Source organism: Xiphophorus couchianus, chromosome 1, assembly GCF_001444195.1.
Source record: "Xiphophorus couchianus chromosome 1, X_couchianus-1.0, whole genome shotgun sequence".
Taxonomy (NCBI): domain Eukaryota; kingdom Metazoa; phylum Chordata; class Actinopteri; order Cyprinodontiformes; family Poeciliidae; genus Xiphophorus; species Xiphophorus couchianus.
Genome location: NC_040228.1, coordinates 14,425,200 through 14,452,128, shown reverse-complemented (window position 1 = coordinate 14,452,128; position 26,929 = coordinate 14,425,200). Strand labels below are relative to the sequence as shown.

The following is a 26,929-nucleotide window of genomic DNA, read 5'->3' as shown; positions in this document are numbered from 1 at the left end:
AATTTTCTGTATGCTAGTTATTCAGGTTTTAAATGTTTTTCATGCTGTGTTCTACATAAATGTCTCATGAGTTTCTGCCTCTTATTTCCTCTGTAAATACTCAACAGCTTCTGCACAAATACCCATCCAGTGCAAACATGATAGTAGCTTAAAGGTTCATAAGATAAGGATCGCATAAACCTCTATGACATGTTTTAAGGTAAAGATTGTTTCAAAACAGCAAAAGTCTTCTTTGTCTTGGTAGCTTTCTTGCATTAGCTTTAGCCTTTGGACCACGTCATATGGACTTATACAACAGTTATCTACCACAGGTAAGATATTTCTGTCTTTGAATTTTTAATGGAGCCCCACCTCAAAAATAATGTAATTTCCATATTCTCACCTGTCCCAATCCTTAGGTGTAGTATGTTCCTGTTCAGTTAGATGTGTCTCAATTGTATTGATGATGCACATGGATGGAAAAAAACAAAACATTACTAACTGGTCCATCTTCTAACAAACAGGATTCCCTGCCCCACTTGTGGTAGCTTCACTGTCTTTTCTTGCTGTCTGTTTATTTTAGCATCACATATCATGCTAAAATAAAGAGCTGCACTGACAGCCAATATTTACCTCCAAATCCATAAACTAAATTCCTGACTCAGTTCTTTAATTTTTCCAAGCAGTTTAAATTATTTTGTTTTAACTTGTGTTTTCCAGCACCCCTTACAAAATAAAATTTTCAGGAATACTGAGATAAATAATTTATTTTGTACAGTAAAACTCTCTTCATGCTCTATGATCTGGGGAATGTAACATGAGACTGTTGCTGTTAGATTTGAAGTACTAAAGTAAAACTAGTAATTGTTCTTGAGATTGCCACAGAATAACTCTTCAAACTGGCGGACGGCAAATTGTTATTAAGGCACCACCATTTTTCTTCTTGCAATAGCACAATGGAAAACAAGAAACAGTGTTTCGTTGTAAGCTATAAAAACATTGTACCAAGTTCACTGTCCAACTGTTAGGACTCTTGTCCTCTCACTGATTGTTCAAACAACATGAAACGTTTTGTGGTGAAAGTCCAGATCTCAAACAGTCTACCAACAGCAGATCTGTGCAGCCAGCCAGGGCCAAAGTAGACATCAGCATCAAACCATTGAGCCGCTCGTCACCTTGTTCAGACTAGGAGTAATGTCAATATGACCTTTTTTCAGACTGTCTCTTTTTTCCTCTCATTGCTTGACAACCAACACAACAAAAACAAACAAAAAAATTAATACAACTTCTCAATTTAGGAATCTTGCAGTTGATTTTTGCTTGAGATTAAATTTTCCTATGCAAACACTTTTTCTCTAACTCCTACAACCCTCCAACATGTGTGTTTATCACCTCAAGCTGAAGGAATTTTCCATTTCACACTAACACATAAAGTGAACTTTGGTTCACTTAGCAGCCTACAAAATGGCAAGAAAAATACATAGGATATTACTAATAAACTGAATTTGTTTCCCAGTTAGCAAGTAGTTGTCTTACTAATATCCTTAAAAAATGGTTCTGACCTGTGTATAAACAATCTAACCAAGTTAGCATGAGCTCTTGATGCTTAAAAAAGTGATATTACATAAAAACATGCTGGCTCAAACTCCAAGATGATTTTAATATTACTGGAATAAATTCACAACTGTAAATATGACAGATCAATATTCTGGGATATTAAATGGACCAAACTCGTGCATTTTGTGCTTATAGCATGTTGGCTAATCTGAGAAAGGTATTTCGAACTAACCGGTGAGAATAGTGTTTGTTAGCCAAACGCCTGTGGAGTTAATATGAGCTTTTAAAACCAAAACCAACTTTACAACGGCAAACATCTACTTTATGAAAAGATTAAATGGGAGCAAAAGGACTAAAGACACAAAAACAAATATAAAATGTGCAAGAAATGTTTCCAGTGTGCTTCCAGATGAAGCGATTACAATCTGGCTCCAAAGTGAAGAAGTAATGATCCTGTTTTCCATAAAATGAATTGCACAATCCCAGCATCCCACCCCACCCTGTTTCATTTAACTACAATAGACTCCTTGTTTTAGGGGAATTCGGGCTGAATGGCACCATGCTACATTATCATGATATTCCTTGACAATGCAGTTAATCGGGCTCATTCAACCCAGATGACCTTCCACAAATCCCAAAGAACTACTTGTAGCTGCCCCACAGGACAAAACATGGGCTCATTAAAAACCTAATTTGAAAAGCTGCAGAGATCTAGAGAACTTTCTACTTTTAGTACAGCACCTTTGACACGGAAAAGTGGTTGAGGAGTCAGTACAATGTTTGTCCTTTTGTGTCGAGGCAAGAAAGTAGGCCATTTCTACTGCTCACCACAGTGACAACATTGTATTCAACTGTATGGTGACAAGCATGTTGGGAATGTTTTCCTTTTCACCTCTTACAAATTTACCATCACATAAAGAATGTAATTTGAAATAAGGTTTTTTTTTTTTTTTTGTCGTAAGGCCATAAGGATCTCGAACCAAATTAAAAATACAAATGTCACTAAACAATGTGGTTTTTCTGTGCTGTGGTATTATTTAGTCACATTGTGCAACGTAGTCAGTGGTTAAGAGACGTACCGAGTGATTTTATGCTTGATTGCTAAGCATAATACAGCGAAATGCTCTGGTTTATACTATTGAAGAGCTCAATTCTGGCTGTATTGTGATATATTGAATTTGGAAATCCTGGCAGGCCTTTGGAAATCTCACATTAATGCAAAGCTCTACCAAGTTTACATGCAAGTATTTTGAGTGTGGCAGTTAAAGGGTTAATTAATCTAATCCTAAGAAGGCTTAAATATGAATCGAATGTTAAAATAAAATTAAAATAAATAAAATACAATGAAATAAAATGAGAATTAATTGAGGTGGTGAGATGTGTGCATCATAATTTCTCAAAGCAATTTTGATGCACATAATCATAATTGCTTAGATCACTAGAGGATCTAGATCACTAGATCTATGAGGATCACTAGTTTAAATAAAATATGAAACATATACTCTTGTCCTGCTACATTAAAGAATGTGACACAAAAAAGTGACACAAATCTTTTTTTCTTTTTGTCATAATATTAAAAATATAAAGTAGGGCAACAATTTATAATTCATACTTTATATGCTCTAAAACTATCACAGATCTGCTCTCACTTACCTGTTTGAGAATGAACTTGTCCTCCTGGTTGATGTGCCAGGCGATGAGAATATGAACGGTGGACAGCACAGTCCCACTAAGTACAGCAGCTCTCATTCTGACAGGCAACAGAGTGTAGATAATATAGACGAAGAAGACCGTCCACCAAAGCCCCTCTGAGGCACTGCGGGGGGACACAGTCAGCACCCCAGAAACCTGCAGGACTATCAGAACCCCGATCACCAGGTAGCTCACAATCCACATGTAGTCTTGATGGAAGCTGTTACGGTTGCACACGACCATCAAGGCCAGAAAGAGAGTCGTGGCCACTGACAGCACTAAGATGTAGGCCACATTAAGTTCAGAGTGGACACAGTGGAAAGCAATCATGACTCCACACACTACCACCAGCATCCCCATTAGCATAGTGAGGGAGCTCTGGTTGAGTCTGAAGAAATAGCGCTGGTACAGGCGTTCCAGCTTGGCAGACTGAAATTTTTTGGATTGAAAAACCCACATAAGCCATCTCCAGCAGTCTGCAGCAGTCATCTTCTTACACCTTCTCCCTGCTAATTCCCCTACTTCCTCTTCTGGTTTGTCCTTCAGCTCTCCATCCTCCACGCAGGGACTTCCTACACCAACCACCCTTTTCCCATAGTGGTCCTCCTGCCAGCCACACCTCAGGCCAAAGTTGCCCCCACTTGCACCTGCTTCACAGTGGTAATACTGGGGGGAAACATTGGGGACTTCTGAGTCCTCCGAGTCCTTCAGGCAGCTCATGTAACGTGGGTTGCATAGTGATGAGCTGTCCTTCCTCTTCTTGCCATTGCGCTCTCCCCATGCCGTCTTTTGGTCATCCTCTCTGCCTACGAAGAGGCTTCTGGCCCACGACATCCTGCCAAAAACCAAGAGACAACCAGATAAATTTACTGCATTTGCAAAGTGCTTTTCTAGTCATACTGACCACTCAGAGAGCTTTACACTCGAGTCACATTCCCCCAGTCACTCTAGTAAACATATCAACATTCATACATTGATGTGACAAGAGGCACATCAACATGTTGGACAAGGAAGACGGAATTGATCCACAATCTCGGTTGCATATGAGCCACAGTAGCTCCTGGAGAATATTTAAGCTGTATAACATTGAGGAACCTCTCACCTGTGTGGGCTTTAATGTGTGTAGAAACACTGTGCTCTTTGGCCAGGCCACTTGTTTATCCCAGCAAGGACACAACATGAGCTCAGAGTCGCCAGAGGCATCAGCGGTTTGGGTGAGTTGAAGTCGCTCTCTTTTTTGTTTCCTTCAGATTCAACTTCTCACACTTATTTTTATCACCTAAAAGAAAAGCAAACACACACGCAAAGATCATTTTATGTCGATGAGCATCAAATAGGAGTTAGGATAAACCGTGCGAGTCTTAATTTCAGCTGCAATTTTCCGATGGTATGGTCAGAACCTGGTGTAACCATTTGACTTTTGTCAATTATTCAGATTGGTAGTGGTAGATTCATTGTGGATATTTTCCTGGAAGACTTTGGGCCTCTTATTGGACATTTCATAAACGGTCCAGCCAACCAGTGTACCCATCTTCTGACGGTTTCTTCTTGTAGGATAATGTGCCATGTCTAACCTCTCAGATCGGTTTCTCAAACATGACAATAAGTTCATTGTACCTCAATGACATCAGCAGTCTCAAGATGTACAATAGGACACTTTTGGTATGAGTTGCAAAGAGATTCAAATGGTGGATTTGAAGCAATTACATAATACAATCATGTCAGTATGGGCCAACAACTCTTAGGAATATTTCACACCTTACTGAATATTTGCCAAGGGGAATTAGGGCATTTCTAAAGACACAATTATCCTGAAGACATGTTGGTACAAGCAAGACGTTTGTCATAGTGACTGGTAAGTTTGTGTGTCTGTGTGTGCATCTTTAGGTCACTCTGACTCGAGAGTTGATGAGCCAATAGTCATCTGGCTCTTTAATTTTTTCCACATTAGCTGCTTCTAACAGGCAGACAAAATATGTTGCTGTTCTGTTAGCACAAAAAAGTATTTGTGGTTGACAGCAAAATGTCCTTGTGTTGCCCATCATGGCAATTTGTCATCAAACCACAAAGCGAAACACAGAACTATTTCAACAATTCTTTTACAGGGATTATTGTTTTTCTGGACTTGCCGCTGAAGGCTTTAGGATCAAAGATAGACTGCGTTCTGCTTTCTTTTTATCACTGCACTCTACCCTAACATCTGTGGTCAAGGATGGGTGTGCTTCATTTGACAACAAAAACCCAGTGACTGGACATCATCAAAGATCAAGAACTCTTCAATGCAGATTAAATTGTCCAATTCCTCCCATTCCTTTTACCTTTAATGGCTAACTATAGCGTCATGTGTCAAGGACACTGCAAACCTCCAAACCTAATAAGCAAATCTCTGCTATGTTCGATAAGCTGACACTATTTGTAAGAAAAGCACAAATAAAAGGTGCTTAAAGAGATGTATAATCTCCACCAGTCCTGAATATGAGTTACTCAACCACAACAGAAAAAACAACCGATTGAGAGTTGCATAAAATGTACAGCTGGTTCAAATTCTGACTCTGAAATACATGAGTGATGGGAAAGTACATTCGTCAACATTAGTGTGGGATTTGGGGAGAGCGGTGCTTCACACAAGCAAGCAATAACTAACACTGTATTTTTCTCACAAGGAGAAAGCATCATAAACATCTTATTAGATGTAAAACTATTCTAGAGTAAGATGGAAATAAGCTGTGAAAGCAACAATTTGCTTTTTCAATAGCTAGCTAACACCATATAAAACAAGCTACTGCTTGTAGTAAAATATAACATATGTAAATAAATATGTTGCAAATCCATAGCTTTTCTTATTTAAATTCATATCTATAGGATATGTTACACAAAAAAAGCTCTCTGTGTTCAATGGGGACACCTGCAAAAATATGGCAGTGGCTACTTGTGCTCCTGAAGGTCATTCTGCAACCCATCCCCACGATGCAAACACAAACTAAAGGGAATTTAGTTTGTGTTAACCTTTTCTTTTTCTTTCACAACAGTTCTAGGGTTTATTAAATCTCAAAGTATGTGAAAAGAATCACTGTTCAATCTGGTTCTGCATTGACCACTCTTGTTATTTTACATGGCGATAGTGAAAAGTAATCCAGATTACTTTTATTGAAATAGCACTTTAATTTGGTATTGAATAGGAATCTATAGCCTCTTTCACATAGCAGCTCCTTCATAAAGCTGTGGGGGGGCCATAAGCTGCCTCTGGCCTTTCATAAAACTCAACTCAAGCCTGCTTCGTCCTGCACACATGCAAGCTTTTAAAATCAAGATGGCCTTGAGGAACAAAATGAGGTATGGAATGGAACTGAACAATGCTGATGTTCAGTGTTACTGATGAAATGGGTCAAATGTATCTCATTTTGAAAGGCAAAGCACTTCTGTGCAGTAGGACGCCTAGTATGTATTTCTTAAGTGTCACTATTAGACAAGGAGCTACACTTGGATGAAGAGCATTAATCTTTTTTTCTCAGTGCACTTTATCGTGGTCTGTCCATATATAAAGATATATATAACATAAGTTTCTAAAATCAAACTCACTTTCACATTATCCTGTTGCTATTCTTGCTTGGTGAGTCCATCTTGCATCATGTGTGAAAAGAGGCTCTGCAGGTCAAAGGCATACAGGCTGATTTCTAGCCCCCTTTCACTTCAATACTTTAACACACAGGTGTCAAACTCCAGTCCTCAACAGCAGGTGTCCGGCAGTTTTTAAATGTGCCACAGGTACAAAACACTGGAATGAAATGGCTTAATTGCCTCCTCCTTGTGTAGATCAGTTCTCCAGAGCCTTGTTAATGACCTAATTATTCTATTCAGGTGTGGTGCAGCAGAGGCACATCTAAAAGTTGCAGGACAGTGGCCCTCGAGGACTGGGGTTTGACACCCCTGTTTTAAAACAACACAAAAACAGCAAAAATTTGTCTGAACTAGAATGACACGGTGAGTCTTGTCTCTTGATGTCCATTATTTCTCATATTCAACACTCATTAGATGTGTTGTGCTAAAGTGCACCAATAAAGACAGATAACTGAACACTAGCTGTGGCTAGTTTTATCATAATTGTTAATGCTTCTGAATAAAACACGTTTTAATAGGTTTGCTGTGCACTGCACCTTAGGGCATTGGTCATTGATGGTATGGTTTGTTCAGTGGAAAATATCAGAGTCCTGTTTGTTTGCTTTTTTATTTTCAAACAAATTAAAAAGGTTAATTTATTATCCCTTCAGGATTGTCTTTTGTTTACCTCCAGTTATATATGGCCATATTTTCCTAAAGTGCTTACATTGTAATAACACAGGTGAGCGCCCACCTTCAATGGATTATTTTTATTGAACTTAGTTTATTTATACTGCGAGATTCTAAACAAATGTCAGCTCAAAGCACTTTATAAGACAAATAGGTCAATATATGTCCAGTTCAGTCCCAGTTATAAATAAACCAGTTAGTTGAGTTTATTATGCCAAGTTGTCCAAAGTTCTCTTTCTAAAAGAAACTTAAATGATTGCATTGAGTCACCAACTTTACAGCAACTCCTCCTCTTAATGAACCATGTGGCAACAGTATACAGTTTATTGCACTGAGTCATTAACTTTGCAGAAATCCCTCATACTGAGCATGTACGCAGCGCCACATGTTCGACTGTCATAACTTTTTTCTTCTTTTTTTAAAAAACTTTTTAGTGTTGCACAGTCCTTTGAGGAAAATGTCACCCTGGGCAGTGAGCCATATCACCCATATCAACTCCACTCCCTGTCATTTATAGGACAATAGTATCACTGAATTCCAGGTTGCCCAAGAATATACAACTTCCACAATTTGCCTATTCTTTGACTTCATGGACATCATTTGGGTATTTACTTGTTGTTGCTTTTAATTGAGGACTGTCCTCTGATTCGTGCTGAAAACATTCTGTAGTCTGCATACAGACATCTGCTATATATCATCAGCTGTCCTGCATGCATTACAAATTAGGATTGTAATTTCCATGTAGGCATTCTCGAAAGAACTTAAAGGGGTGTTATTATAGCTTTCCCTTCCACCCCCCTTTTCTTTTAGGTTTTGGCGCAGCCCATTAGTCCTGCTGCCATCACTGCTGAGCCTGATGTTAGAAAACATGTTTGGCAATAACACGTGTAGGCCCTGCCGGTATGGCTGCGGGCAGCCGGCCGAACCGGGGCGCATTACATAACAGGACGCACCAAGTAGCCTACAGGGGAAAGTCGATGGCTCTGCGTGTTCTCATGAATTCTCTTTACCACAGTTCACGTGGACGTAGAGTTGGATCTGATGGGCTGAAGTGAGCCTGGAAGCGCACTGACTGCAGAACAAACTGAGGAGAACTGAATCAAAAGTAAAAGATTCTGCAAGTAGATCCATCAGCACTACCAGTATGCGCAGATAAACATTCACTACATGCTGATAATCGAGTCTGGGTTGCTCAGAATTGAGTACACGGGCCTCTCCCTCATCATGTTTTGACTCCAAACAGATCACTGGACAAGAATAAGGTCATATCCAAAGCTGTCAAGCAACGCGTTTGTTACAAATCCGGCGAAAACTGGAAAAAGTGAAAGAATGGCCGTGTCTTTTTTTTGTTGTTGTTGTAGGTATGCTGAGCAGCATTGTTGTGTTTATTCCTGCAGAACAGTCCTGGCTGCTAAACGCCACCGAGACCATTATAACACCGAAAGCCTGTAGTACAGTTCAGCTGTTGGCATTTTTTCCGACTGCTGTATCAACTGACTGCATTTCAGTTCTGACAGATTTACAATGCACGGAAGAAAAGACCGAGAGAAGCGCCGTGGGCTACTCACCATCGGGATATCCATGTATGTCAGAATATATCCGATATACGAGAAACTCCAACGCCGCAGTGAAGCTCCGCTTCAGCCGGCGCGACGCGCCTCAGATGCGGATCCGTCCGAGTGGAGAGGGCTCTGGGAAGCAGGAGGGAAATTAGTGGGACAGTCTTCGCTCTTCCCAGTGAGAGCTCAGCATTACAATCCGGACGTCTCTCTCTCTATCGCTCTCTCCCTTTCTTTCTTTCTCTCTCTCCTTCTCCGTCCCTCTCTCACTCACACACACATAACCTGCTATCCTTATTTGGACATTGCATTAACTCCCATTCATTCAGTCAAACTAAAACTTCAACCGTACGTATAATTAAACCGAACACTTTTCCTACGCCTCATCTCAGCGCACATATCCGCACCAACCCGAACCGCCGGAACCTGTCCAGTAAAGGACTAATTATGTCGACAAGGTCAGAAATCACACACCAAAACAAAAGTCCTAATGAGGTAAGAAAAGCAGGAACATACGTACTCGTTGGCTACTGCATTTCGTTGGACGCATCAGTCCCCCTAGAGGTGACAGGTTTCAATGCTGCTTTGACGGTGGTTCAGTATCAACTCACTGATTCGACCTGGTTACAAACATGCAGATCAAAAGTGGCAGGTGGTCCGTAACAAAAACTGAACTCAGGAAGAAAATCAGATCAAGCCAGAGAGCTCTATCTAGTGGAGAAGATATATAACTTCATCCCACTTTTTAAGAGCGTTTTCATGTGATGCGTGTAAATCAACCCTGAAAACTAAATACAAAGATGATGGCTGAGCTGGAAAGAGAATATTATTATCCACAGTGAGACGAGTTCTCTACCTGGGCTGAGAGGCCACTCAGAGAAGAAGAGGCCAGTTATTCAAAAGCAACATAAAATCCAAATTAAAGTTAGCAAGGAACTGAATTTTATGTTTTGTAGTCTACTAAAAGAACGTGTTAAAACGCAATGGCCACTGTTATATTAGTAGAGAAAAGTAGGGAGAACACCTTCCCATCTATGGAGTATCATGGCAGCATCATGTTGTTTTGCTACTTTACAAAATAGCTGGAATTATGACAAAAGGACAACGTGTTGAAATACTGAAGCAGCTTCTCAAGAGACATTGGCCAGAATGTTAAAGCTTTAGAAAAAAAATTAATAATATCCTTCACTAAATCCCCAAATTAATTACAGAGTGGTTTAAATATTACAAGTTGTGCTGATTGCTCATTTAATGTCTTGTGTCATCAACCTATAGATAAAACCTGATGATCCTTAGTTTCGACTGCCATGTTAATGGGATGATAAAATCTTCCTTTTATCGTCTCAGACATCTGTCTGGGGTTAAATCTTCCCTCTCGAGGTGTGACTTGGTAACAGGAATCCATGCGTAAATGTTTGAAAGGTTGATGAATAACACTTGCAACTCAGTGTCATGATGGATTTTTTTAAAAATCCAAGAGTAGTAAAAAAAGATTTTTAAAAGCATTACATATATCTTAAGGATTGCCGTAGATACCCAGTAAAAAGACAATTCTAGAAAAAAAGTAAATATTAAACATGAAAACCTCAGAATGCAAAGATACCAAAAAAGAAATTATCTTAACTTTGTCTTTGTTAATATCAGAGAATTAGAAACAAAATCTGAAGTGTCCTTCTATGCAGTTTATGTATGTATGGTTTCAGTTGTTTATATTGTTTCCTCCCTTGGTTTTCATGTTTATAGTTTGAAAAGCAAACACTGAAAAAAAACAACTTTCGCGCGAGCAGCAAGCAGAAGTCACGTGTCTATTATGTTTAATCCATAAACCTGTAAAGCAGCTTCTGCACTGACACGAACTATTAACTCTTTTGCTTTGAAAACCACAGAACACCCTGAGAGATCCCTGCAAGGACGTGAAAAAGTAAGTAAGCGAAGCGTAGCTATACATTAAGTTTTACAGATTAAAACAAACAAACAAAAAGCACATATATTCTTATGGGAAGATAAAACACTGAAAATAAAAAGAAGCACAGTTGAAAATAAGAAATACATTTAAAAAGTATAAACACGAAAAGGGCAGATTTTAATATAATTCAGCCCTCTGTGTAGAGGGTGATGAAAAATTAGGGTGATGAAAAAAATCTGAAAAATACCTTTGAGGTTGAAAGGCTGCCTTTCAACCTCAAAGGTATTTTTCAGATTTTTTTTTTTTTTTTGAGAGTTGCCTGTATCATTTCCTATGAGAAAATAGTTGCTGGTTGACTAAATATAGTTTGGTACCTATGCACTAAAAATATGTTAATACAAGAAAAAAATTTTTACTCACTTTTATAAAGATTCAGCAAAGTCAACACAAATAATCAGGCACTTTTCATAACCCGGGGTTTAAAAAGATCCTCCTTCAGTCTTAAAAATGAATCTATGGCACCGACAACCTCTGACCAGATGATATGAGATTACAAGAGGAGATATGAAGCTCTAAAAAGGTCAGAGATGTACAAAGAAACCAAAACACATAGGGGTTTTAAAGTAAGGACTGAAAATTTACAGTGGGTTGTAAAATGTAATGGCAGCCAGTGCAAAGAATCTAAAATGGGTGTGATGTGTTGTCTGGTATGTGTCTGTCATGCATTTTGCACTGACTGAAGACAATGAAACCCCTCCTTATGTAAACATATAACATGAGCTGTCACAATAGTCCACTGACAATATATTAATATGATGACATTAATATAATATATAATGTATAATATAATGATAGCACAGAATCATACGACCTGCAGGGTTGTATGATTCTGTGCTATAGCACTCATTCTGTGCTATCACTCAGAAATGTCCACTGTATCAAGCAAATGGGTAATGCTGACCATTCGGTGACCTTACACTCTTTTCTTTTCACAGAGTACAGCACATCTCAGTGGTTTAGTTATCACACTGAATAAATGAAATAACTCTTAGGTACACATCTGTGCTCAGAGCTCATGTCAACACAGCGACGTAGACGGTCGAACAGAGTAGACAGGTTTCAACTTGCCCCATTAGCGTGTGAGGTGGTAGGCTGAATCACACGGGATTAAAAACGAATATATAGAAAAGTCATCAAACAAGTACTTTGAAAACATATTTTCTCTAACTTTATTCTTGTAGTGTGAAGACTTTACTCACAGCTTGTCCAGAAGTGGGCAGTATTGTTTGATGAATGATCCAAGCTGCTCTTTGTCAGAAGGCATCTGACTTTAAATCAGGACTCTGCAGTGAAAGCCAGAAGTTTGCGGGGCTTTGTGAGGAGACCAGAGAGAGCATTTCCTCAACAGCAGTTAATGCTTTAAATACCTCTGAGATGGGTCTTCACATTTTTACTTTTCCTCCGTAACACAAAACTAGGTGTTTCCATTTTATATATCCAGCTTATCAGGGCTGTTCTCAAGAGGAGAGGAATCCAGGTATGCAGAGACACCATGTAAAAACCACAAGGAAAAGTCAAAGCTGGGATTTGAAACCAAGATCTTGCTTGAGGTAACATGTTACCATGAACACCTTCCATGAAAGTTGATATTTTCTAGTCTCTCTCTGAACAGATCTCGCTGCAGGCCAGGTGAACTTGCCTGCTTGTCAGACCTGTGCATGTTGCCAGATGTTGTTAACATCTACTACATGTAGACTTTTCTATTGTCATGTTCCGTGTTTTTCTGTGTGTTTATTTCGAGTTTTCTGTGTCTCTGTGTTGTCCTGTTCTCCCCTCGATTACTCCCAGGTGTTTCTCGTTCCCTAATTACCTCCTGTGTATTTAGTGTCACCTGTGTGTCTGTGTCTTTGTCGGGTCCTCGTCGCTTGTTACGTCTTTCTGTTTGCCGGTTCATTTGCCACGAGTATATTCTGTTGCTACCAGTGTGAGCCCTGGCTTCCGCTCAGCCGTGCCGCCAGAATCTTGTGGATTGTTTTGGAACATTATTTATTATTAAAACAACCATCTCTCTTACCTGGGTCTCCTGGCGTTCTACCTCACCACCCTTCACCACACCTTTTTATGACATCCGTACCTTAAAGTAGCTGAGGTCAAACTGATTTGAGCTACAAACCTCTTACCAGACTCCTAAAATGCAACAGTTTTCTTTCTGAAGGCCTTCGTCAGCTCTTTTTAATCTCACCATGGTGTTCAGTCTCACTCCAACAGTCAGCAACACATCAAACTAAATTTCTGAAGCTAAAAGAGGAAAAACCACCTTCAAAATACTGGATAGCATCATGTCCTCCTTATGGGATCTGTGTGTAATTTCAGCGTTTTAAATGAGAATGAACGTGACGTCCTAATTTATTCCTAACGGCATGGTGCCCTGAAACTTCTACTCTGTTAATTATTTAATTAATAATAAATTGTTAATCATAATTATTAATAGTCAGACTGATGTGTTTTATGTTAACCAGCGCAAACTACTGTAGCTCCAACCTTGAAGAAGTTCTAATTTGTTCTCAGAGCACCAGTTTGGATTTCATGGGGTTGCATGGCTGAAGACCAGACGGGACATCCGTGTTCGGTCTTGTCAACACCTTAATTCAATCAACCATGTGGCAAAAACAAGTCCAGTCCACGGAGGCCCCACCTGGCAACCCAATTTGAAGGTTCTGCTGATCTTGGTATCAGAAGCCTTTGCTCACTTTCAGGAGTTTTATGGAGACCATGCCTTATTGGGTCAGAGCTATTTGACAGAAAAACACACTAAAATTCAGACATAAAAGCACATCCTCCATTTCTAAAGTCCTTATACTGGCTCCCTGTAGGTCAGAGCAGACTTTAAAATACTTTTGTTAGTTTGCGAATCATTGACTGGCTTGGCACCAAAACACATTAAAGTTCTTTTTGTCATTGTATCAGCCCTCCACTCAGGTCTTCTGGCTCAAATCTACTCAGCAGCCCCAGAGCCAAACACGGAGAAGCAGCATTCAGTTTTTATGATCCACTAATCTGGAACAAACTTCCAACTGCAAAACATGAGAAACACTGAGCTCCTTCAAATCAAGGCTAAAACCTCACCTGTTTAGAGTTGCGTTTGATTCATTATAACCAGATCATTGATTAATTCATAATCGGTTACTGTATTATTGTTTTTATGCTGTGAAACACTTTGAATTGCCTTGTTGCTGAAATGTGCTATACAAATAAACTTGACTTGTAGTCATAATAATATGCCTGATCCAGTGTATCTCATTTGCTGTGTTTCAAAATCCAAGCATGGCCAGAATTTGAAATGTCCTGCCACAATAAAGGAAGTGACACATAAGGGAGGAAAAATAAACAAAATAGGTTTGTTTAAAGGTGAAAAGGCAAAGAGCAAAGCAGACAAAGATGTAACACATAGACTCTTCAGTTCCCTCTGTGACCCTGCAGCCTGCTCAACGTGTGACTTTGTCCTGCTGTTTCTGACATTGACAGCATCCAGGAGTATAAAATACAGACAGCAGTGGTCGATTGGTGCTCTGTAAGTGAAGGACACTTTACAGGATGTTGTAGGATGAAGTGCTGGATAAGGGAAAATCGAGAACACCTTCCTCTTGTTCCTGCCTGCCTGGACGTCAGCCTATGAGTACAAGACATGGCAAACAAAACAAAAAGCTTTATGGAATAATAAAGCAAAAAAAAAAAAAAAGACATCAGGCAAATTAGTAATTTCTTGATGCAAGTGGCTGAGCTTTCCATTCGGTTATAAAAGGTCCATAATGTGGACAACAAATACATAATGTCAAATAAGAAATGAAAACATCAGTACGCAGTTTAAGTGAATGAAATAAACTGTATATGCGCCTTAAGAGATGTCCCATGTTAACCTTCAGAAATATCCGAAATGTCACAAGTGTCAAAAATAACTACAATCTGTCACGTTAGCCAAAATAACTATAATGGATGCTGCAGTTTTCACATTCAGATGTCATCCTGTTATATTAAACATGCGATCATATCATTGAACAAAACAGAAAATTAACCGCTTAACAGTGTAAATAATAAACTTTAAATTCAATTTAAAGCTTTTCTTATTTCTAAGTGGAAAAAAAGGCTAAACATAAACTTTGATAAAACTTTCATACATATATAATTTAGATTTTGGACTGCCTTTTTTGAAATACTAGGCATCATGAGTTTGCTTTTACTCCTTCGAGGTCACATCTGTGTAGATTTTCAATATTTGTTCTTTGCTACTTTTTAAGACAATCAAATAATTGTTTGATTAATTTATTTATTGAGTGACAGTCCCTATGGATCTCTATAAAAATTTGAAGGGTCACATTTGCTCATTTGAAGTTGATCTCCAACACTGAGAGGGGAGGGGAAATAACTCTGGATTAAATGAGTTGGGCAGACATAAGACTCCAAAGAGATTATCATACTCGATTCTGATTCAAAACTAGAAATCTGACATGAGATTACAAAAATCTTCCCAACCCCCAGAGACGGAGAGAAAAGTGCAGGATTTTGCATAATTAATTGGGAAAGCTGTAATCTATCCGTGTGACCGTGCGAGGAGATATGGTTTTGTGTACAAGCCATTGATCATTCTGTGCATCAGAAACTGGAGATTTTCACCGCACGGATGATGTTGGAGCTCCACATCTCTTTGCAGAGCTGAGACAAAACAAATTGTCGTTTTTCCGTCTCTTCCGTGTGAAACAGAGACACGGTGCTCAGTTTTTAACTGATACCTTTTATACCCTGACAGCAGAAAGATATTAAAAACAAAACAGGCCCCCCAAAAAAGAAAGAACGGAGTCTCTTTTTCCCCATTCAGCGAGTTGAAGAGCGGTAGTGGAGGAGATCCCCTTTAACTGCGGATGTCCCTGACCAATTCAAGCGTCTTCCTGCTGAACGAGGTGGGATGTTTTCCTCTTTTTCTTGATGCTTTCAAATAACTAAGCAGCGCGATTTCTTCTAAAACAAGTCTTGCATCCTGTAGTGTCCTGTAGTCGGTCTAGCATACAGACGTGAACGCGCGGTAACATTGGGAGCGTCTCTGTGTGGGTGGTGATGAGTAAATGAGACAACCTGGCTGCACCGGGAGTCTTTTACTTTCTAATCTTGACTCCCAATGCCAGCTAAAATTAGGGCCAGATGAGTTGCCTTTAAAGTGTTCACTTAGATGGAGCGCAACAGATACAATCTCACATGAGAAGTGCGGACACGGGTGGAGATCATAGGCGCCGGAACAGGGGGGTCCAGGGGGCCATTGGCCCCCCCACTTTAGGCCCTGCCCGTCCGCTGGTCCGCCAGACATTTACATAGACTGCACACAACTCTGACAATCCGTGACTGACATCTCTCTGTGCAGACAGAGGAACAGGTAAAACCTACAGCACTGAGATCTGGACCAAATCTAAGGCTCCAGATCATAACAGTCACCCAAAGGTTTACACACATCCGGCAGCTTCAGGTCGGGTTGGGATCATGAACCGGTCTGACATTTGAAAAAAGGCTTTGACTCTGATACGGTCCAGGTCTGAACCAATTCTGCCTAAAACTTCAATGAGATTTCTGTATCTGTCACCATTTATAGAACTGTGACAATGTTTGGCATTGGGATGAAAAAAAGGGACATCGGGCTCATGTCTGTTTATTGGTTCGGACCAAATGCTCACCCACACTTTGCCCAGAGCAGATCATTTTTGCTCAGGTCGAAAAATAATTGTGTGAATGACTTTTTTTTTCCTCCTCTTTGCTCTTCCGAAAGCTAATCAGCCATCAGTAGCCATAAATATCGATGGTTTTGAAAACTGATGGTCTTCAGGTCTCTGTTGGTTGTTGAAATTCATTTTTGTCTGCTAAATAACAAGCACATTAAAGCTTATTAATGGTTTTTTTCATTTTGATTTTAATGCAAAACTATTGTCAGCAGTCCGGGATATCTGTCCCACTCAGACATCTCTTTCCCACACAATTTATGCAATGTGCAGCAAATATAATCTGCGCTGCCTTTTGGTTTTAGACCCACAGCATCCAGATAGCGGTGCTGCGCCATAACGTGATGATGTGCTGGAACTATTAGGTTGTCCTGCTGCTCTAAATTGGCATTGTTATTTGACAATAACATATAAATAAGACAATAAATAAAATATTTGACATCTATTTATTTATTTATTTTTTTTTTAATGTTCCAAATATTTGACCAGTCATGATTTTTGGCGTATCTATCTATCCTCTGCATAGTTTTATTGTGCGTATTTTGGACTTGTAATAAGTAGCTGAGCACAGGGGTGCCCGCAGCTGTACGCACTGTGTGCACCTTGAGATTTTCCTTTAAGTAAAGCAGAAATGAATAATTTTAGAATTTTTTTATTATTATTATTATTATCTAACCCTCTTTACTATTATATATTTATAGAAAAGCATTCAGACGAATAATTTGTGAGCAATAGATTGGGGAAAAAAACCTGCAGATCAGTCACCCATTTGAGACTTAGTGCAGAGCGGCGGAAGGAAATCAAGATTACACAATCGCCTCATGTTTCACTAATTAGTATTTTCTTTATTCCTGCATGCGAATTGTTTAATTTATTCCTAAATAGCAACATCAATATCGTCAAGAATTTACTCTAATGCTGAAACTTTCTTGGTGAATCACGTTGAACGGCATTCATAAGTGTATAAGTGTGAGAAGAAAAAGTTTGATAACAGTTTAGAGTCACAGTTTATCTTTCAGGACTTTTGCTCGTCCTTTGTGTCATGAGTTGTAGATTGAGTAGGACTCAAATATAGTAGGCAGAGGTGGCGAGTAGATGGTGAAAATTTAACAAAGATATTAAATAAACAAAAACCTAAAGAAAGGGGGGAAGGGAGAGAAAATGCAAGTTCAGAAAACAAGAGTTAATGCCATGCAGGAACCAGCGAGGAGGAGAGGAACCAAAAAATTAAAAAAAATAAAACTGAGATCCTGACACTTTGTTAATCAATTTTCAATTAGTGGCTTTACTTTGGCAACATATTTAATTAGAAAACTGACACTCAGACATTTTTATAAGACAATTTTGGAAACAATAGAATGGGTTTTATTTATATTCAGAATAATAGTTGTCTCATTAACAGTTAGTACAAATTTAATATAATCTCACTTTATATTAAATGGCATAAATAATATGATGGAGACTAATCAGTTCTTCAGCTGTCTGCATTTGCAACAACGTTATGTCATTTTCCATATTGCATGAAATGCAATATGGAGCTTTGTATTATAACCTTTCAGTGCAGAGTTAAAGTACATATCAGAAATGTCCACTATAGTGAAACTTTTTGCAAAACTGAGGCATTACAAAGAACTAGAGTAGCAACTTTATTGTCCCCAAGAGGCAATTTGGTTTTGCAGACAGCAAAGAACAATTTGCAGATAAATATGTAAAAAGAAATTACAATAGTAGTAAATCACAACATCCATTTTGCACACAGTGCAATCACACACCACCATAGTTTGTGATCCATGTGTGAACATGTCCTGTGTGAATCTATTGGGCCCTCAGGCCAGCAGGGGGCCCTGGGCAGTCGCAAAGTGTAGTTTTACCTCAGGATGACTCTGATTAGACGTATTTTAAACTTTTGAATAAAGAATAAAAAGAATCACATAATCTGCACAACAATATGATGAAACAACAATGCAATAATTTGTTCATCAAAAGTCCTTTCATCTTATTTTTAGTAGGTTGCATCTTTTACTGCTTCCTTTGAAACTCAGAGCTTAGTCACTTGTTTCAGATATAATTTCCTTTTTGTTTTTTTACAAAACATCTTTACTATTATTTTATGGATTCTTGGTTTTCTTTATAGCAAACAAATAGTTGCTGTATCATTTCCAAAGTCAAAGCACAGATGCTTGCGGTTTGAAAACTAAATCCTGGTGCTGAGATAATCCACCATTGTAGACACCATCAGGGCCTCCATCTGCATCTCTGTGAGCTCATTTCCCCCCCAGAGGGCCTGGACTGTGTTAAAGGTGACGAAAAAATCACCAACGATGACCTTACCCTGCTGCCAACTTGGAAACGGTCCATCCTTTGCTTCGGTGTCTCTGTGTTAGGCAAACTGCAGAGTCTCTGCGCTATGCTCTGTGTGACCTACTCGCAGAGGGAGGATTTATTTTTAAAACTTAAAGGTACTCATTGGACTGCTTAGCATGTGGAAATACTAAACTATTTCACTTGAGTGTGTGCTTTGATGAGATTATCCAAGGAGGTGCTGAAAACAATCCAGTTTTCTTTGTTCTTTTTCTGTTTTACTCTGTCCTTGTTTTTTTTTTGTTTTGTTTTGCTTTACTCTGTCCGACTTGATAAAAAACATTTATATGGTTGTGAACATGTGGTTGCATCTTTTGAATGTATTTAAAACAAAAATCACAGAAAAAAATAATCATAGCAAGAAGCATAAGATGTGAAAGACTCTTGAATATGAAACACACTGGCTAAAACATTTAACATGAGGAAATTTCTCCTAAATATGTTTAACATGCTACTGAACTATAACATGCTAATCATGTTAACACATCTGAGAAAATGTGTTTTCCCACATGCGTTTTATCAGTATCACATGTTAAACATGCCTATGTCTTACAGCAACATCCATGTTTGAAACACACATGGAAAAAAAAATCACATTTGTAATTTTGCTCTCAACATTTTATTAGATGTTTGAAATGCCTTTGCTAACGCAAAGTAAATAGAAATGTGTTCATCATAAGCTGAAGTTCATATATGTGCTTCATGTTATTCTACAGATTTCACATGGGCTTCACGTGTAATCCCATGAGTTTTATGTATGTCAAACATGTTCTATTTACAAACGTCATGTTAAATTTCACATCTGGATAACATTCACCTGTCATCCCATATTTCTTGCATGTTACCTTGCCCATTTCAAACTAACTTGAATAATATAGTGGAAAATTGTTTCTGTATTTACTAAAAATATTTGTCCTCATTACTTAGACCTTCTTATGTAAATTTAAATCATTTTATCTACATTACCTCATGAAATATGCTGCGTTTGAAGTGACGCTCAGAGACACTTGCAGTCACTTCAGTGGTTTCCAGGTCTGTTTACCTCCTCCCGCCTCTTGCTCTCTGTGCTTCAAGCAGAGATCACATTCTGTACCTGCATGTCTGAGCCTATCAAGGACTGTACACACTCCACGAAAGGGCTTGGCAGCAGTCAGGTGTCATCTCCTTCTGCTCAAAAATCAAAAGGCAGCTCCCCCAGTGTCTTAAAATATCCCCTCATCCATAATGCACCAGCAGCATCTCTGCCCACAGAGGCGCTTCATTTGGGACAGCCTGACAGACATCTGCACTCAATGCTTGGTTGCAGCTCCTAAAGCTCCTGTCTCTCTCTCTCTCTCTCGCTCTGCTTTTCTCCTGCTCAGTGCAAAGCAGAGTGAAGTTTAACTTTCCAAACTTCCTTCGTTCATTCATATTTTATTCGCATCTTCTGCTCACGCTGAATTTGAGGGGGTGCCTTATCCGTCTTGCTCTCCTTCTTTATTTTTCTTTCTCTCCACTATCTCTGTTTCCCGCAACATCTCAAATGAATTATGGATCTCGGCCTTGCTGGAGATTTTCTCATCTCTTAAAAAGTATTGGTTTTGTGAGGTCACAACAGATGTTGGCTATCGGCATTTTAAACTTAACTTCCCATCTCCACTCATTACCTAAACCTCACATTGACAGTCTGTGGAATTAGAAGAAAAAGATCAGTGCACACAAATTGCTAAATTTCTTATCATGTCATCATGCTGGAAGGTAAAAGGAAAAGTTCAAATGAGTCTAAAAAAACCCTAATTAATATGAGATGCGTGGATTCAAACTTCTGTCAAAAACAGCCACTTGAACGTCTCATGATTGTAATACACTGTGCTGTGGTCAATCAGGACGGAGTCGTGAATGAACTCATGACACATTGTCATTGGAAAGCCCCATTGGATGGAAAATGGAGAGTTTACAGCAAGTAGGGGAGTGGAGGAGAAGGGTGGGGAGGATGATGCGCTGAGCAGAGAGCGCCTCAATGACGTAGCAAGAGACTCAGAGCTGAGAGTGGTGGAGAAAAGGAAGGGGGGTGTAAAGACACAGAGAGGGATAGAATGCTCACCAGCACGCTACAGTACACTTCATTGTTACCCAAGAGAGAGCGCACACCATGACTGACTAGCAGAGAGAGCAGAGAGACGGGGAGAGTGCTCTCCTACCTCCATCTGAGTAAGTACTGCTATCTCCTCAGAATCTGATCCGGAGCCGGAGAACACATCCACACTTGCTTTCTTCAAGGGTGCCTGATTAGATGGTTGTGAATTAGAAATTTGTCACGTCTTAAACTCTACTTTTAAAAATCCAGCCTCAAAGTTTGAGAGATTTCGAAGAAAGCGACGGAAGGCAAAATTCTGATGTAATTCGACCAAATGTGATGCACATCCAAATCCCTTGCCCTCGGCACTGACATTTCCGTAGAAAGTCTGAGTTGCACTAAAGCAGAAAAGGGCATTTGGAGAGCAATTGTGTGGCACGGGAGCAGCAGTGGGAAGCTGTGGGGGAACGGACTCGTGTTTTCTCCGGCAGTGGGGGGAAGGAGTGCATTTGGGAATGTTAGGCTTCCTGTGCGAGGTCAATTAAATACTGCATGAGACAGAGCACTAAAAGCCTGTCCCGTGAGGAGCAAAGTGCTCTGTATGTATGTGTGTGTGTGTGTGTGTGTGGGGGGGGGTCTGTGTGTTAGTACATAAGTGCGCAAGCTTTGATTAAATTTGCTTTGATTAAACTTGATGAACCAGCAATGCTGAGACGACCAAAAAGCTCAATTCCAGCAAAAACACTTATACAGGAACTGGGAACATACAGTATGTTGTTACGTGTTATAAACTAAGATAAATAACACTTGTACCTCTGCAATCAAGCTGCAGTTTTATCCATTTCCTTTCCAGTAGCATCATTAGTCAGAAAATGTGCGTGCACAGAAAATGTTTAAGGTCAATCGGTAAGAGCTGGAATGGTTGAATATGTAGGGTGTTCATTGCATATTAATAAGGCTGACATTCCCGCAGTTAGCTCAGCCCACAAGTCAAGACGCAGCAATAAGGCCTGACTCAAACCCAGAGCCCAAATCAGGTCAGCTCCGAACAAACATGTGTGATTTAATTAAGCGTTTGACTGCAATCCTGCACTCCAGGTAGACAGACTCTATGTGGGTTAGCTTCAAGCTCTGCTTTGAAGCAGCGTGGTGGAGTCAGGTTGAGGAATCCCCTGAGGAGTAGCAGAGGCTACGAATGTGCTGTGTAGCCAACAAGGCGGCTTTTGACAGTGAACTGAAGAAGAAAGAGTCCTGACCAGATTTTCTTCATCCTGCTCTACTTCCTCCATCACATCCAAGCTGCTCCGCCCCAGACTGTCTGAGATAAGAAACATCTCTCTACCATCATACCCTTCTATAGTAGTGCTTTTGTGTCCAGCTACCTATTTGACAGGATCAAAGTACTATATATATTCTTATACACATTTATAAATTAGTCATAACTCGGAAGTAAAATGGCTGCAGGAAGAGCGTATTGTGAAGTTACATTAGAGCAGGAGGAGGGTGGAGCTGCTGAGGACAGTGTGGAGTATCAATCTGGGTGGCTCTGGTATTGATCTGCTCTGCCCTACTCTGGTTGCACTCTTCCCTGTGAGGCTCTGAAACATGCACCTCTGTCAGAGATGCTGCCTCAGCTCCTGCTGCTGCATGCAAGCTAGATTTAGGGGTTTTTCACAAGTTCACACGCGTGCGAAGTAGTCCTCTGATGTAGAGAAGGAACTAAGGATACACAGATTCAGTTTTTTTTTTTTTTTTGGCAGGGGCCTGTCAATTGAAATGTTCTTTTTCACTGTTTCATATGTTCTGTAGTTTTTTTTGTTTGTTTGTTTGTGGTAATAGCTTTCAATCCAAGAGAAAAACAAAAAAATATTCTCATATGTCCATCAAAGCATGTAATGGGTTTTTTTTGTGTTTTTTTTTTTTTTTTTTTACAAAATTCTCTGTTCGTCAATGCCTTTTTGATTTAAAATGCTAAGTTTTTTGTGTTTAGGCGTTTTATATTGGAGAAAGTTTTTAGTTGTCAGTGTTTGAGCTGACAATACACAATCATAGATGATTGAGGGAAAATTAACTCGCGAGTGTTTGTTGTTACGGCCTTGCTGTAAGTGCAAAGATCTGAAATTGCTTCCAGACAACACATTTTCATGGCTGTGAATTGATTGTGAAGTGAAAGGAGAAGCTGAATGCTTGGAGAAATATGTGCTCTTGTTGGGCCACTCTAACAGATTCAGCCTGACACGCCACTCTACTATGATTTCTATTATGTCATTTTGTTACATCTACACATAGCATAAAAGGATCTCCAGATTTTTAAACTGTTTCCTATTTTTTTTTCTGAACCTCTGACCTGAAGACCAGTTCAGTAAAGAAGAACCTGAGTTTAAATATGAAAACACATGTTTTCTCTGGTTCTGTCATAACTTGCGGTGTAGGTGGTGAGGAGGCAGACGCTTGAGACCCAGGTAGAAATGAAAATGATGATTTTATTGAGAATAGGCAAGCAGAAATCCAAAAGTCCAAAACCCCGGCAGCACTGCTGAGCCAGAAACAAGGGCTCAACACAGGTAGCAACGGAGCAAACGAATGGACTGACACAACATTAGGACATTAGATGAGGGCCCTACGAGGAACAAGGAACATAGGTAGAGTTAAATACACAGAGGGTAATCAAGGAAATGAGACACACCAGGGAACAATCAAGGGGAGGACAGGACAGCACGGAGACTCAGAAACACAGAAAACTCTAAATAAATACACAGAAAAACTCGGACATGACAGGTTCAATAGTTTCTTTGTTTATGCATTCATTTTCCCATTCCATGTTTCACTTTTGCTACTAAAGTGGTCACTTCTTTCCTGTCCTGATTCCTGAGTTTCATTATTCGTTTGTTTTCCTCTGTGTGAAAATTCAAGATTGCTAAAGCCAAATCAGAAAAACATTATAAATAGTTGATATCTTACTTGCTTTAGATAATGCTTATTGTCGTCATCTCAGAGGTTGAAACTAATGGAGGGTCAAAGAAGAGTCTAGAGGGAATTAGAGTTCTATTATTTTGAAGCAACTCCACTCTTCAAAATTTGTTAATGGTTTACAGTGTGCAATGTTTATGAACATTTAAACTATTGCATATAATTCGGAGGGTCATTTACAAAGCAGCCGATGATCAAATATACAGGAAAAGGTGTTTTTGCATTCCACCACCAGTAATCTTCCTGTGTGAAACACATTCTGAGAACTTGTCTGCCGGTCAGAAAAGTAAGGGCATGTAAAAAAAAATGACAAAGGTTAACATAATCTAATGCATTCTTACTTTCCACACAATTTACTTTCCTGTTAGATATTTTCTCTGGTTGGAAACACTTCATTTGTTCCTTTTTCAGTACATGTTTCAGGCAGGAAGATCACTGGTGGCGCACGTCCTGCATCCTCTCTCAAATAATAATTGGCTTTTGTGCAAAAAATAAAAAAAGTCATGATGATTTAAAGCAGCTCCAGAACCAAATTAGGCTTTTTGAGCTGTTCTTAATGATTCCCAACAATTGGCCTAAAATGCAGTGGAAAGGATCGATTATATAAATAGAAAAATAATAACAGAGGCTGGTTTGTTTATTTTTCTATTGATCTGCACAAAATGTCCACAATATTAGCACACTTTTATTTATTTATTTATTTATTTTCTCTTGTTTTCTAAATATTGAAAAGATTCAATTGGTCTCGTTCTACTCCAGAATTTCTTTCCCTTTGTAAAAGTTTGATAATTGTCTTTGAAAAAAAAAAAAAGATTTTTATTTTGTCTGTACTATATTAGTTTGTTATTTTAGACCACATTACATTTGCTTAAAATTGAGACCAAAAATGACTCTTTGGACAATGTACAGTGCCCATCCAGAGTTTAAAAGTTCATGAAATAGCAAAATCCACTGTGCTATTTTTCAGGTTGGAGTTATCTTTTCCTCTCCAGGACGAGTCATCCATTTTAGTTTCTGGGACCCACTAATCTGGATTAATAATAAGTAAAGAAACAAAGAGACTTATCTAATACAGGTAATATGCAATATATTATATTTTATATACTAGCCGCTCATAGTCCTTTGAAGAGACACTTGCATAGAAGCATATATAAATCCTATTGTGCAAACAAAAAATTACCATATTTGGGTCGCAACAATATTAGTTTAAAGAAGTCTGAACTTTTGTGCAAACCGGAACATTTCATCAGAAGTCGTCATTTTCAGCAGTATGTCACCAACAGACACATACAAGCGAAAGAAAAAACATGTTTTGTAATGATATCCATAATATATATATTTTTTTTTAAAGTTCACTTTGCTCACTGTGCCTATTTCAAAGTTGGCATAAATGTCTCTGGGTTTGTCTGTTCTCACTGAGTTCACACTCTATCCGGATTCAGAACAACTGTAGCTGAGCCAACTTCAAATCTGCTTTCTCCTACTTGGAGGCATTCATGAAAACTCAGTGAACTTTGACAATCCTCAGCCATCTTCTCCCCACTGCCAGCCCCCAGTCTGTGGTGGTAGGAGGAGTGTAAGTAAAGCAGAGGAGAGCTATATTTAGAATCAGTGAACAGCAAAGACAAAACACACAAAAAAGGGAAAGATCTCCTGCAAATCTGTCATCCTCTGTTCTAATAAATTAGCTGTAGCATTGCCACTATTTTCACTCATCGTAAATAGCTGAAAATACTTGGAATAATTAGCAGACAGGTAGATAAATTAAAAAGAAAAAACAATCACTTGTGTTTCAAATCTGTGTTGCTCCACTTTCTGTTTTTCCTTTGTATTCATTCTATTTTTGCCTCTGCTGGCCACTGCCTGCTGCCTTGTGCATACTGATACACTAATGATGAAAATATAGCCAACATATCATCTCTGGTCCAGAGGGATCTGGGAGTTGTTGCAATAATAATGTGCTGCTGCTGCTGTGTAGGGGGGTGGGCGGGGGTGCGTGTGTGTGTGTGTGTGTGTGCGTGTGTGTGTGTGTGCGTGAATGCTTGCCTGCTCGCTTCCCTTTAATTTTGAAAAGCCACACAGAAATGTATCGCCCTGAGATATTTTCTACTAAAAGCCTTGCTAGAGTGCACTTAATTCACAAGTATTCAAAGTTGAATGAGGGTTAGAGCCTCTGCAGGAGTGTATTTTTTCCAGCATGGACCCCAAAGCGGAGGGTCTCTCAGTGCCTGAGGCGTCCAGACGAGCATGCAGCCTGGGCCAGGCAGCCTGGAACTTTAAGGCTGTTTTCCTTAATGGATACCTCTCTGCTGGCTTATTACGACTGCTGATGGACTCAACATGGCTGTTTGCTGACTCACCACCGCATTTCTGATTTGTAGACTTACACATCACCTTTTTGTCAGTAGGATGTTGGAGGGCAGGCAGACAGCTTGCTCTCCACGAGTCCCTGTTTGCGTATCCTCACCCATCTCATTAAACCTAGCTTATTTTATTTTCCATCCTATAAAAATGAGTCACTAACCTTGAACTGGATCCACAGTTTGTTTCTGAAGCATTTTGTCGCTCTGCTTCCTGTAGAATATTGGTAAAGATTTAAAAGATAATAGACCTTAACACTGTCGCATCTAAATGATCTTTAGATGGTATTAGTGGATATCAGTGAGTACACACTGACTGGTAGATTGGGAATAATTTTACAAGAATGGGCCAGTTTATCTTGCTGAGCAGGGCTTTGTGTTAACCAAAGCAGATAAATGTTCCTCAAGGATCCATCTGGGACCAATTTTTATCCAATAACTAT

General features: G+C 39.3%; 1 protein-coding gene across 3 annotated transcripts in view; it reads right to left on the bottom strand.

The window, feature by feature from the left end:
• The window catches only part of LOC114160600 (adenylate cyclase type 6-like), a 46,949-nt gene extending 37,222 nt beyond the window's left edge, over positions 1-9,727 (bottom strand). Inside the window, exons 1-4 of one of the 3 annotated variants that reach the window (XM_028043348.1) lie at positions 9,595-9,727; positions 9,084-9,206; positions 4,331-4,507; positions 3,190-4,063 (exon numbers count right to left, since the gene is read on the bottom strand). In XM_028043348.1, the coding sequence (XP_027899149.1) occupies positions 3,190-4,062 (873 nt within the window). In that variant the 5' untranslated portion in view covers position 4,063; positions 4,331-4,507; positions 9,084-9,206; positions 9,595-9,727. Of the gene's footprint in view, positions 1-3,189; positions 4,064-4,330; positions 4,508-6,807; positions 6,874-9,083; positions 9,535-9,594 lie in introns of those variants that run through there. The other 2 variants (XM_028043432.1, XM_028043275.1) reach the window with 2 other exon arrangements.
• Between the last annotated feature and the right edge of the window lie 17,202 nt (positions 9,728-26,929).